Source organism: Marmota monax, unplaced genomic scaffold (genome assembly GCF_021218885.2).
Source record: "Marmota monax isolate L192 unplaced genomic scaffold, Marmota_monax_Labrador192_F-V1.1 WCK01_AAM20220418_F8-fsc00009, whole genome shotgun sequence".
In the NCBI taxonomy this organism is placed as follows: Eukaryota; Metazoa; Chordata; class Mammalia; order Rodentia; family Sciuridae; genus Marmota; species Marmota monax.
This window is the reverse complement of record NW_026694710.1, coordinates 20,430,758-20,442,876: the sequence shown is the minus strand read 5'-3', so window position 1 is coordinate 20,442,876 and position 12,119 is coordinate 20,430,758. Positions and strand designations below refer to the sequence as shown.

General features: G+C 36.7%; 1 protein-coding gene across 2 annotated transcripts in view; it reads right to left on the bottom strand.

The window, feature by feature from the left end:
• The window catches only part of Rab28 (RAB28, member RAS oncogene family), an 82,343-nt gene extending 74,241 nt beyond the window's left edge, over window positions 1-8,102 (bottom strand). For both annotated transcript variants that reach the window (XM_046423729.2, XM_046423727.2), the window contains exons 1-2: window positions 7,841-8,102; window positions 3,291-3,387 (exon numbers count right to left, since the gene is read on the bottom strand). In XM_046423729.2, the coding sequence (XP_046279685.1) occupies window positions 3,291-3,387; window positions 7,841-7,915 (172 nt within the window). In that variant the 5' untranslated portion in view covers window positions 7,916-8,102. The remainder of the gene's footprint in view (window positions 1-3,290; window positions 3,388-7,840) is intronic.
• Window positions 8,103-12,119: the final 4,017 nt, after the last annotated feature.

The window sequence follows — 12,119 nt, the reverse complement described above, 5'->3', positions numbered from 1 at the left end:
TTCAACTTTAGGAACACGCTCTTCATTACCTGCTTCCAAATACTGACTATAATTATCTTTAAAACCCTAAATCATCTACCTATCTCCAATCTAAGAGATTTATATTCATATGTTGAAGATACTTTTTAAAATCTATACCTTTTCAAACACTGTTGTTTGCCTGTTGCTTTTCTTTTTTTAAGATATAGATTCTAGTGACTCAGTAGTAAAAATAATTATGCATTATTGATAATCTACCAAAATTATCAGCAATGCATATTTTGCTAAAATATTAGTGAAAAGCAATTTACTATCATTATATCTTTGACAAGAGGTATTAACTTCGCAGATGTTTCATATACCTAGAAATACATATTTTTAACTTCTGCATTAGAATTTTAGGCTTATTAATACATAAAACTAAAAACGGGGATTCTCAATTTGAGGAAAAAAGTCATGTAAAGATGTGATTCAAATCAATTTTAACTTCAGATTTGAAAGTATAAACATATGAAGCCTCCTATTATGTTTTCAAGATGACATACCTATAAAGTTGCATAAGCATATTCAAGTAATACTATAATTTTTTTCAATCAAGTCTGCATCTAATACAAATGTGTAACAAATAAGAATATCACAGATATTGTCAACAATCTAATCTCAAATGCAAAATTCGATAAAGTCCCTGCTCCTCTGTAAGAAATGACATGTAACTAGGAAAAAAACAAAATAGATGGGGTAACAAAATACAAGTAAGTTGTTTTTGGTATGAATCAAAGCCACCAAGAGGACTCAACAGTGACCTTGTAAAAGTACACTTGGTGCCTTGGTTAACCTTACTTAAAGTGCTGCATAGTCAAGATGAAACTAAAAACACAAGACTGCCCACTTCTTGTACTAAGACTTAGAAATCCTTTTCACAGTAGAACGCTGTTTACTGGACTGTACCCACAAGCTTCCTGAAAGTATTTTGACTAAGGCTCTTAAGAAGCTCTATCAGCAGAATCTCTGACTAACAGATACACTATTTTAAGCAGTAAAATCTGCACAGTGGTTGCATCCAGACTATACAGCATACCGGATCATGAACTATACTAAAATGGATGAGTATTTGCAAAGTAATGACCTTGAAAACCTGCATGAAGAGAATGTGAATAGATGGACATGAGGTTTACATCCCTAACAATCTGACTGTTCAGAAAACTTTACTGAAATAGTAACAAGTATTAGATTCACATACGATGCCGCTTTACCATAAATTCAACAATGCTTAACTTAGCAAATGATACAAATAATAATTCTACATTGAACACTTACAATAAACTGAAATTAGGGTGAAAGCATATAAAGGATGAACTACGAACCTTGTGATTTATTTGTATTTCTTAAATACACCTATTAGTTACATAAGATCAAGACACACTAAAACAATTTTGAGTCCATTAAATGGCAAAAAAAAATAAAATCCCATCCTTTTAAAATGTAGAAATTTTTTCTGGAACACTGTATATCAAAATAAAAATTTCATCAAGAAAATTAAGATATAAATTCATTAAGAGCAAATGTTTCCAAGAGCATATGTTTCCATATGTTAGCTCAGCACTCACCTAACACGTAAAAGCCGTAGGTTGAATGTACTGTACCACAAAAAAAAAATTTCTTAAAAGAATATATGTTTCCTAACATCATTTTTTAACCTAAATACTTTGTAAGCCTAAATTATTATACTTTAAATTTGAATCTTAAGAATACTAGAACTTTTTACAAAGTAATCAGAATTTTTAAATTGGTAGCACTATGCAATGGTCAGAAATCATCACAAGTGTCACATAAATAGTCCAAATCAGTCTTTATAGTATTTAAGTAGATGCTTCCTCCTTTATTTAAGCTTTCAACTAAATAAATGAGAAAAATTAAAATTAAAAAGACAAAAAGTTGGTGCTTTTACTAATCAAAACAAAATAGCTGATAACTATTGAGGTTCTCTATGAACAACTGGCATCCCTGAGAAAAACTGGCAAAACTCAATTTTTGATATGTACATTATATGATTTGTGACTTCCCTAAGTGTCTTGAATGGAGCTTTAATCTTTCTATATGAATAAGAATGATACAAATAAAAATATTTTCAGTTTTTAATACATTAAAGAAAAATACAGATGAAATAAAGAATGTATGTTTCTCATTAAACCTCTTACTAAACAATAACTTATTAATGGAAAAGTTAGAATTCTTTTTTCCTCACATTGTCTCTCCTATTCTTCACTAAGAACTAAATAAAAACAATCGCAAAATAGAGTATATTACTAATGAGATAAGAAGAATACCTCAATTATCAAGAGTTTTCCTTAACTGCTCTACAACTTTTATGGGGAATAGTCTGATAGGTGGGGTGTTTGAGAGGTTAACAGATTTTAATAATACTGGAATCTATTAAATCCCATTACCCTGTATCACTTGCATTCTAGTATATGCATTTAACATCATACCATTTTATTCAAATGTGTTTCCTTACAGAGAAGAGGGTGATGGTTTATAAAGTCAATCAAGATAAACTGCTTTTAATAAAATACTTTAAACATAGAATTTGACCATTGAAATTGAATGGACAGAGCATTTTAAAGCCCCAATTGTTCAGAAACTAACTTAAAACATAAACCACTCTTTTTGTGTTATTATTTCCCTGTATTTCCCACAAAATGTGCTGCAACTGGCATCTAAATAGTTTCTTTGCATGGTGAACTGAAATATCTTGAATGCTCAAACTGTATTTTTATGAGTGCCTAGGGACCCTAAATTTTAGTGGTCTATTAAATGCCAGCAATTTCATGCTGCCTTGCATAAAACAGCATTCACATATTAGAGCACAGAAGTTCCATAGCTACATTATACTTCTGTTCCAACTTTCAAACAAAAAACTGAAGTAGAAGCTAATCAAAATAATATTTTAAAAAATAATCCTTCCCAATCTTTTCACATTTAGTTAATACAATATCTGTTAACAAATGTATAGCATTTAATTTTTTAACACCTTTTAGAATTTTATAAGCAAATATGATTTATCCTCAAAAAAATGTATAGTGGCCAGAAATAGTGAGGGGGTGTGGGAACATATAATCTTTTTATGGCTCACATGGACAATATGCCTTCATGCAGATGCTGATTAAAGTTAAACTTCCTACAATAGATTTACTGATTGCATATATTTTCTTGCAGAAGCAGCACAAAAATTCATTTTACACAATTTGGTCTTATGTTTGTTATTGCAATATTTGTACAATTTTCTATGTTAAGACTTTTTTGTCTCTTACCTGGCAATGTTATCCTTCTCAAAAAGAAGTCCAGTCCTATAGTTTGCTTGTACTGTTTTCCAAAAGTTTCTTGAGCAAAACACGTAGCTAAGGAGGTCTAAAAAAAAAATTGATGCACAAAATACCAAAATTAATTAATGGAAACATAAGACTACTACTAAATCTTATCAAGTATTTTCTTAACATTTATACTCCAATTGATCCACCAGACAACTTAAAGCAGCTCTAATCAGTTACAAGGGGAAGGAGAGACCTAATACCCCCAGGTAAACTTTACTTGCTAGCAGCCAGCAGTGGAGACAAAAGACTAATCAGTTAGATCTCTTCAAATCCCCTGGCTGTCAAGCAAGGGAAATTAGAATTAGAGAATTATTAACAAAGAAAACTAAAGGAACATGACCAATAATCTGAATCTGACCTATCAGTTCAAAAAAATGTTTTCAGAGAACTCTGAGTTTCACTTATAAGGTTAAATATTTTGAGGGGTAACTGTTCTCAGCTAAATAAGAAGAAGGGGAAAGTAGCTTATAAAATTTCTTTTTTTTTTTTTACAAGAAATTCATCTTAACAATCTAATTTTCCTCTGTTAAAGATATTAAATGAAAATAATTAAGTAGAATGACCCTGATAATATGTATCTTTTACATAAAGAAGCTAGCATTATTAAGATTAATATATAACAGGCAATATAAATCCTACTCAAGGTTCATAATGCTTAAAAGTCATAAGATTATAACCAGAACAGATAATCACCTACTTTTTTAATAAAAAGGTTTCATTCAAAAATCCTAAAGCTTTTTTTAATGTATTTTTTTAATCAAAGCAAATGAATAATTCTGGTAACAACTCAAATAACTCAATAACTCAGATTTCTTAAACATTTTAAATGCACTATTATTATTTGAAAATCTCCCCAAAAGGACAAAAAAGGCAGCTTCACTAAGATTTTATATTTCTCAAGACAGAGTGCCAAAGTTAGGGTAAAATAACCCTTTTTTAAAAGTTAAAATTAGATGTCAATTCTTAAAATAACGAAAACTAAGATAAATTTTCCAAGATAGCTTATTATAGTTAATTATGATGTAAGAACAGCAGTGTAAAAGAAAACTTGGCCAATTTTTAATTTCTTTTAATAAGACGTAAACTTCCTTTTACACAAAACCATATTTTTCACAAATGGCAATTTGTACACCCTAGCCCCAACTTTTTAAAATATTTACTCAGAATTTGTAATAAATTGCTAAGATATTTGATCAAGTAATTATTGAGCACTACCATAAGAAAGATGTTCTACTAGATATTTAGAAATAAACTCACTACATTTGTTATATCCTTGAAGCATATAATGATATCAAAACTGAAAGACAAGAATAAAAGAGGTGAGTATTCTTTTTTAAGTCTTTTTGGCTATCTTTTAGCCTAATTGTGCCTCCCTTGTAGCAAAAAAAAATCACCTGTAAAGAGATTCAAAGTTCTGAAGAAAAATAAGTATGATCACTTCCACAACTACAAGTGCTTCAAATGTTTAATATATGGGTGGTTGGAAATGTAAAAGTAAGGAGAAATTTGAGGCACATGGAACAGCATATTGTCATTTGAAGTAATTTTTCACTTTCATTTAAGATTCTCAATATTTAATATTTTTATGTTAATATTCAGAAAAATTCTGAGTAAACTTCTTTTCTTGGAAACAGAACTTCCAAGATTTTTAAATATTTTTAATTAGTTCACTACATTTGTTATATCCTTGAAGCATATAACAATATCAAAACTGCCTCAAATATTTGAGGCAAAAACAGTCTTAAAATCAGAGGAATTTCGATTGGACTAAAGTATAAACTGTCAATAGTACAGGTCATAGGAAACACAAATAGGTTCTTATTCCTGACATCAGCTCTAAAAATTATTCAGAGAATCAACTGAATCTATAGGAGAGAGGATTCTTCTTCAATTGTCTAGACATCATCCCACCTTTCACACTCAATAATTTCTCACAAATTACTACAGATACCATTCCTAAAAATCATAAAGTGAACTACCACCAGCTACCATATCTCAACATTTTTATCTGATTCTTTGTATTTCTTGTTTGGAAAACTAATATTAACATCTTTAAATCAAACTACATTGATTAACACCATAAAACAGCAAAAAAGACTATTTTGCCTCAAAAATAAGAAATGTTTAATAAATCAGAATTGAAAATATACAGAAACATGTGCCACTGGAAGGAGTAACTAAATTTCTCTTGAAGAAACTGTTAGAGGTCATGTCAGTACTGTTCTTTATTGCTTCTGTCTGTGTGTATCAAAAATGCACAGAGTTTAAGGAGCAGGAAAAAACTAATGCTAGAAAAATGGCGAAGAGTTAAATCAGGATACAAATAAGAAGTGAGTTCATAAAAGAAAAGGACAGTAAAAGGAGAATGGAATGTTGACAGCTGCCAATAACTGGAGGCTGAGTAGGGTAAGGAGAAAGAAATTTTTCACATAAGAATAAAAAAAGAACCTTAGGTTTCAAATGCCCATTTCTGAAAATTTCTGACAGGAAAAGAAAACTGTTCCTTTTTAAATGCATTGTTTAGTCAAGAGGATGAAGAGTAAGTTAGAGCACCATAAAAAATATCACCATTATTCTTTGAAGCAGAATGATAAGTCCTGATTCAACAATACACAAGTGAAAAACTGTTCTGTTCTACAAGAGACAGAGATGAAAAACTATAATTATTCACACTAAATTAGCAACTAAGTAAAAATATGTAGAAAAGCCTAAATTTTGGAAAACATGGACTTGAAATTATGAATAATTACTCTTCAACTGAGTAATAGATGTACAGTTAGATGAAAGCCAGAAGAAAAAAATGAACAAAAGTTTAAAGAAATATGATAACATATGGGATAATAGGTGATTTGAGGATCATTTCACAAATGCATTAATATTATCGTCATAATTTTAAATGGAAAATAAGCTTAGTTACTAACTGAATTCAATAAAATTTAGAAAGCAAAAAATTATGTGGCTTTCAAAATAAAATCTAAATGATAAAATCATAAAAACCTAACTTAAAATTTTTATTGAATAAGTGTTAGAAACAAGGCTGACTTGTAAATTTATAACAATTCACTTATTCAAAATCCTTTTTAAGTGTCCAAAACATTCGTATGCTAATAAAGCGACCCCATGTTCTTTTCTTTCCCAAAATATTTAAAGGTAATTACAACATATCGAAGTATTTGCCTCAGAATAAAACTCAGTAATGCAGCCTGGAAAGATAAAGAAATGATAGGATTACTCCAATTTTGAATACGAATGACATCTTTCCCAAGGTCTCTAAACCTCGAACTTCTGCAGCAGCAGTCGTGCAGAGCAAACTGCCAAGGAGGATTCGAAGAGAAGCCGTCACCGCATTAACCAGGGTCCAAACTACACCAGCAACGTGGTAACGTGAAACCGAAAAAGGGGAAAGGCCAGCGTTTCTGAAGGCTGGCTGGGGAAAGGGGGCGGGTAGAAGAGAGGCAAACTTTAGCAATATTCCCAGAAAGTGTGTTGGCGCCCTGCACAGAAGCAACAGGTGTGAAAGTACCCGGGGCAGAGGCTCTTCCATTTATTTGGAAGGTGGGATCCCTGCAACCCTCCCTCTCCCCCGAGCAAATACCTGGCAGTTTATAGCACTGCAGGAGTCCCACAACCTGGGGTCAAGAAGCCCAGCTCAGGGGCACTGGCTGCCTGGGGCTAGTCTCAGGCATGCACTCATTCATTCTTTCAACCAAAGATCATTGGTCATCGAAGGCTGGATTTTACGGCAGGGGCCACTGTCATGCTGGAAGTTCTACCCTAAGCAGGAGCTCAAAAAAACCTTTGTCCCACGAATACTTGTACTGACAGGTGCTGTGCTGGGAACAGATATGAAGAACAGGTATGATACTAGCTTAGTTACTAACGTTTATTGAGTGCACACCGTGTTCTAAGAGCTTCGTGTGTATTTTCGCATTTAATGTGTATTTTCACATTTCACCCCTGGCGGCGACCCCTATCGATACCATCTTATGGACGAAACCCAAATAGGTTCGCAACGTGCCCTCCAGTGACCCGCCGGGAAATGACGAGCCTGATCCTCTCGCAGGGCACCTGGGTCCTGAGCGGAGTTCTGGGAGCTCAGTGGGCAGCGCAGGCATCGGGACCTGGAAGGGCCGGGGGCGCCAGGTGCGACCTGCATTGCAGGCGGAGGTGCGGAACTCCCCGGCAGATGCTCGCCAGCCTGGAGGCGAGGAGCTGAAAGCTTCCCAGCGAAGGACGCGGACCCGAGTCTTGAAGGAGTTCGCGATCCCGCGGGGAGCTGGGGACCCACTTCTCTGTTTTTAAGGGGGCGCTGGACAGCTCTCCGCCTCCGAGCGCCAGCTCCGTGTTCGGCCGCGGGCACCGCCAGGAGGCCGGGCCTAGGGGCGCAGGGCTCGGGGCGAGAGGCGACAACGGAGGGGCGGAGGCTGGGGCGCAGGGGCCGCGCCGGGGTTCCTGCAGGCCTGTGATGGCTCGCCCGCTCGAGGACTGACCTTCCCGGAGGTGCCGTCCCCCAGCACGACGATTTTCAGTTGCCGGTCCTGGCTCTCCTCCTCAGAGTCCGACATGGTGTCCTGCGAACCTGGCCCGCCCCCCGAAGTGGAGGGAGGAAGGGAAGTAGGAAGCCTCCGGGGGCGGGGGAGAGGAGGAAGGGAGGTGATGAAGGGCCGACCCCCCGCCCCGGAGTCTCCACAGCCGCTGGAGGAATCCAGGGAGACTCACTCTCCGGGCGCCATCTTGCCCGCCTCCCCACCCCCTGCGCGCAGCCCCGCCCCTGCGCCTGACGTAGGGCGCGCGCCCCGCCCCTGCACCAACCGTGCCCTCCGCGAGCCTCCCCCGCAGGCTGGACCACTATGATGGCGTAGGGGTATTCTAGTGGGACTCACGAGACGCAGCGCTGCACTGGCAGAGGAAGTTTGCTGGAAGAGAAAAGTAAATGTGTCTTTCAAGGTAACTATAGAAAATATGAGCATATAAGCTTTCAAGCGTCCTATTAAATTCCACTCTTTCTGTCCCTGCCTGAGACGGTCCCTGAAGCAAATGGTTTAGCCCAACGAGGTGGAGGATGCTGACGCTTGGTTGCCAGGGAAGCCGGGAGTCGAAGAGGCGGTGGGGCGTGGCCTGTCTCTGGGCACCCACGCGCGTGACCCTAAGGAGCCCAAAGGGAGCGTGATCTGCAACCGACTTGAGGATGAAAGTCCTGAGCAGCAAGAGTGCTGGCCGGCAGCGGGGCGGTGGGACGCTGACTAACACCGCCCTCCAGGCGATGAGCCCAGCAGCCGCAGTGAAGTCAGTGGAGCTCTCGTTCTGTCTGCTACTTGTTTTGGCCTCTCAAACCCTCGGTTTCCGCCTCTGAACAACCAGAGTCGGAAGATTAATTCACCAAGCAGTGCTGGGCGCCAACCTCCTGGCGAATGCTTTTCAACTAGGGCACCCAAAAGTGTGGCCCTGCTCATATTCCGATGAAGTGAAAACAATTTTCCATGATAATTTGCCTTTATTCCACCTTCATTTCTCACAGAGATGCAGTTTTCCAGAGGATACCTACGGTGTATGAGGTCTTCACTCTAGTAGCTAAGGGAGCTAGTGCTTGCAACAGTTCTTAAACATTTCTCAATTTTTAACTTCAACGCATTAATGATACGTGTAACGCACAACAACATAAAGTCTTTGGCATTCACAGTATATCTTGAGAGTATAGAAGTCTTTGTCCAAATAAAAGGAGAACTGCCCTGTACAGCCTCCCTAACAGAATGTCATCCAAACTTCATTAGAATACATCCGCATTCAATCGGTTTATTCTTTCAGAAACAACTTGACAATAGATGGTTATTGTAATACTCAGTTTCTCAGAGAAAGGGTAGAGAAGAGAGGGAAATAAAGATAATAGATACCATTAAAGCACATTATTTGCATGTATAAAAGTGTCACAAAGGAACCCAATTTTTGTACAATTAATATGAGCTAATAATTTTTAAAAACACTTTAAAATTTTTTTCTCACTATAAAGTCCAGCCAATGACATTAGGTATGTCCTGTAAAGTAAAACAAAAATCTCTCGTTCTATAGGAAGATGTTCAAAGAACCACTAGGCTGGGGGAGGGGAGTGATAATTAATGATTAGTTCAACAAATATTTAGTGAATGCCTGCTATATCAGTTATTCTTGTTCACAACTCTTCTAAACGCTGAGGACAGGAAGGAAAACAAAACATGTAAGGGCTCTGCTCTATGCAATATACAGTCTGGTGACAGGGTATACTAGGCTGATTAATGGCTAGACAAGATGTCAGGCCCGGGTCCTTGGAAACTGTAAATGTGAACATGGAAGCATCTTTCTGATGTGATTAAGTGAAGGATCTTGAGACAAGGAGATTATCTTGGACTACCTGGGTGGCCCCTTAATGCAATCAGATGCATCCTTAGAAAAGCAAAAGGAGATTTGGCCCAGAGACACAAAAATGGCAGCAGTATAACTACAGAAACAGAGACTGCAGTGATGCAGCCACAAGCCAAGGAAGCTGGCAGCTAGTAGGTGCTAAAAGAGACAAACAGTGAATTCTCCCATGGAGCTTGCAGAGAGTGTGCATCTCTACCCACATCTCGCTTTCCAATGATATGACTTAGAACTTCTGGTTCCCAGAAGTATGAGCATACAAATTAATGTTGTTTTCACCTACCAATTGTATGGTAATTTGATACAACAGCCACAGGAAATTAATGCAAAGAATAACACAGATATTTAATAAAAAGAAAACTTCAGATTCGTATAGATTAAAAATAGTGAAACAGCTGATGGATCGGATAGAGCAAAAATATCTGAACATTATTATTCGAATATCACTAAGAAAAGTAAGAAAATAAGTGAATTAGAAAGTGACTTATTTTAGAAAGTACAAGTCTCTACTATCATTTTATCAAATGCAATAGTCAGCCCTCAGTTTCCTTCATCTTTTTTGAAATATTTCATAACTTTAAAAAAGCAAATTTTATGACTAAAAGTCCATGGAAATATGGATTTGGGGGAAAAGATAAAATATTATTGAGTAAGGCAAAATAATGGCCATAATCTCAACTTTTACATTTCTGTATTTCTGCTGAAACATAAGAAAAATATAGGAACAATCCCCAGAATTTACTGGTTTACCAAATGGCTAAGGGGAAAAAAAATGAACCTCTCTTCATAAAATTATTCTCTCCCATGTTTATGTCTAAACATACAGACAGAAATACACATATGAATGTATGTAGGGGTGTGTGTAGATGTGTGTGTATGGGTGTGTTTAACACCACCTAGATCAAGACATAGAACAATTCAGAATCCCAGAAGATGCCCTTATGTATTCTCTCTCAGTCATTTATTCTCCAAGTAAATACTATTCTGATTTCTAGCAAAATAAATTTGTTTCTTTAATATTTTTTTTAGTTGTTGGTAGACCTTTATTTTATTTATTTATATGTGGTGCTGAGAATCGAACCCAGTGCCTCACATATGCCAGGCAAGTGTGCTACCACTGAGCCACAGTCCCAGCCTAAAAATAAGTTTTAAGTGTTTTTGAACTCTGTATGAATAGATTACACACAGGATGTACTATTTGGTGTCTGCCTTCTTTCACTCAATAGCATGTCCATGAGAGTTATCCATGTTGTATGTGCAGCAGTAATTTGCACTTTCCAATGCTCCATGCTATTCCATTGTGTCCACTTATCATTATTCATTTACCACTTTCTTTTGATGGACATAGATGTTGTCTCCAGTTTATGAAATATGCTTCTTAGTACACATTACAATTCCTCCAAAGGAAATCTCAGTTCACAAACACCACTCTACTCTAATAAAAGAAAACAAATTCTCCAGCTGAGGTTGTAGCTCAGTGTTAGAGCACTTGCCTCGCACTGTGAGGCACTGGGTTCGATCCTCAGCACAATATAAAAATAAATAAAGGTATTGTGTCCATTTACAACTAAAAATATTTTTTAGAAATTCTCTATGTACACTTTATAGTCTTGAGATGAGTGAAGCACTCAACAATCGGGGAACCGGGTCATGCATGCCCCTTCTGAACATCTGCATGTATTGATTTAACCTTGGATCATCTATCTAACATATCTAGTAGTCTCTACTTAATGCATCAATTTTCACATAGCGTTTTGTTCAGAAATATAAAAATGTCATTTCCACATAAATATATTTATTTCATTTTCGATCAAAACCTCCCTAACTTCTTTAAATTGATGGAATGATATTAAATTTCATCTGGAAGAATAAACACTTAAGAATAACCAGGAAAGTAAGTAGGAGGAGCAAGAAATAAAGGATCCATGAATAAGCAGTATAATTTTATTTTTCAATTTCATTTTTATTGGTTCTTTTAGTTACAGCTGACAACAGGATTCATTTTGACATAATTATTAATGCATGAAATAAATTTGCTCTAATTCATTCCCCAGTATTTCCCCTTTCCCTCCCCTTCTCCCTCGCCCCCTGTTCCTTTCCCTCTACTGATCTTTCTGCTTATTCTAGTTTTCTATGGTTGAAAGATAAGAGAGTGCTTATTTTTTCTCTTTATTTTTTAAAAATTATTTTTAGTTATGTATGCCACCAGTACAAATCCTGACATAATCATAGAACACAAGATGCTCCAATTCTGGCCCCAGCCCTTCCTCACATCACCCCCTGCCCTGCTCTCCTCCCTCCACTTTACCGATCCCTCTTCAACCCATTTTTTTTAATTAGTGTCCAGTAGACACACCAATGCCAGGCCCCACTGTG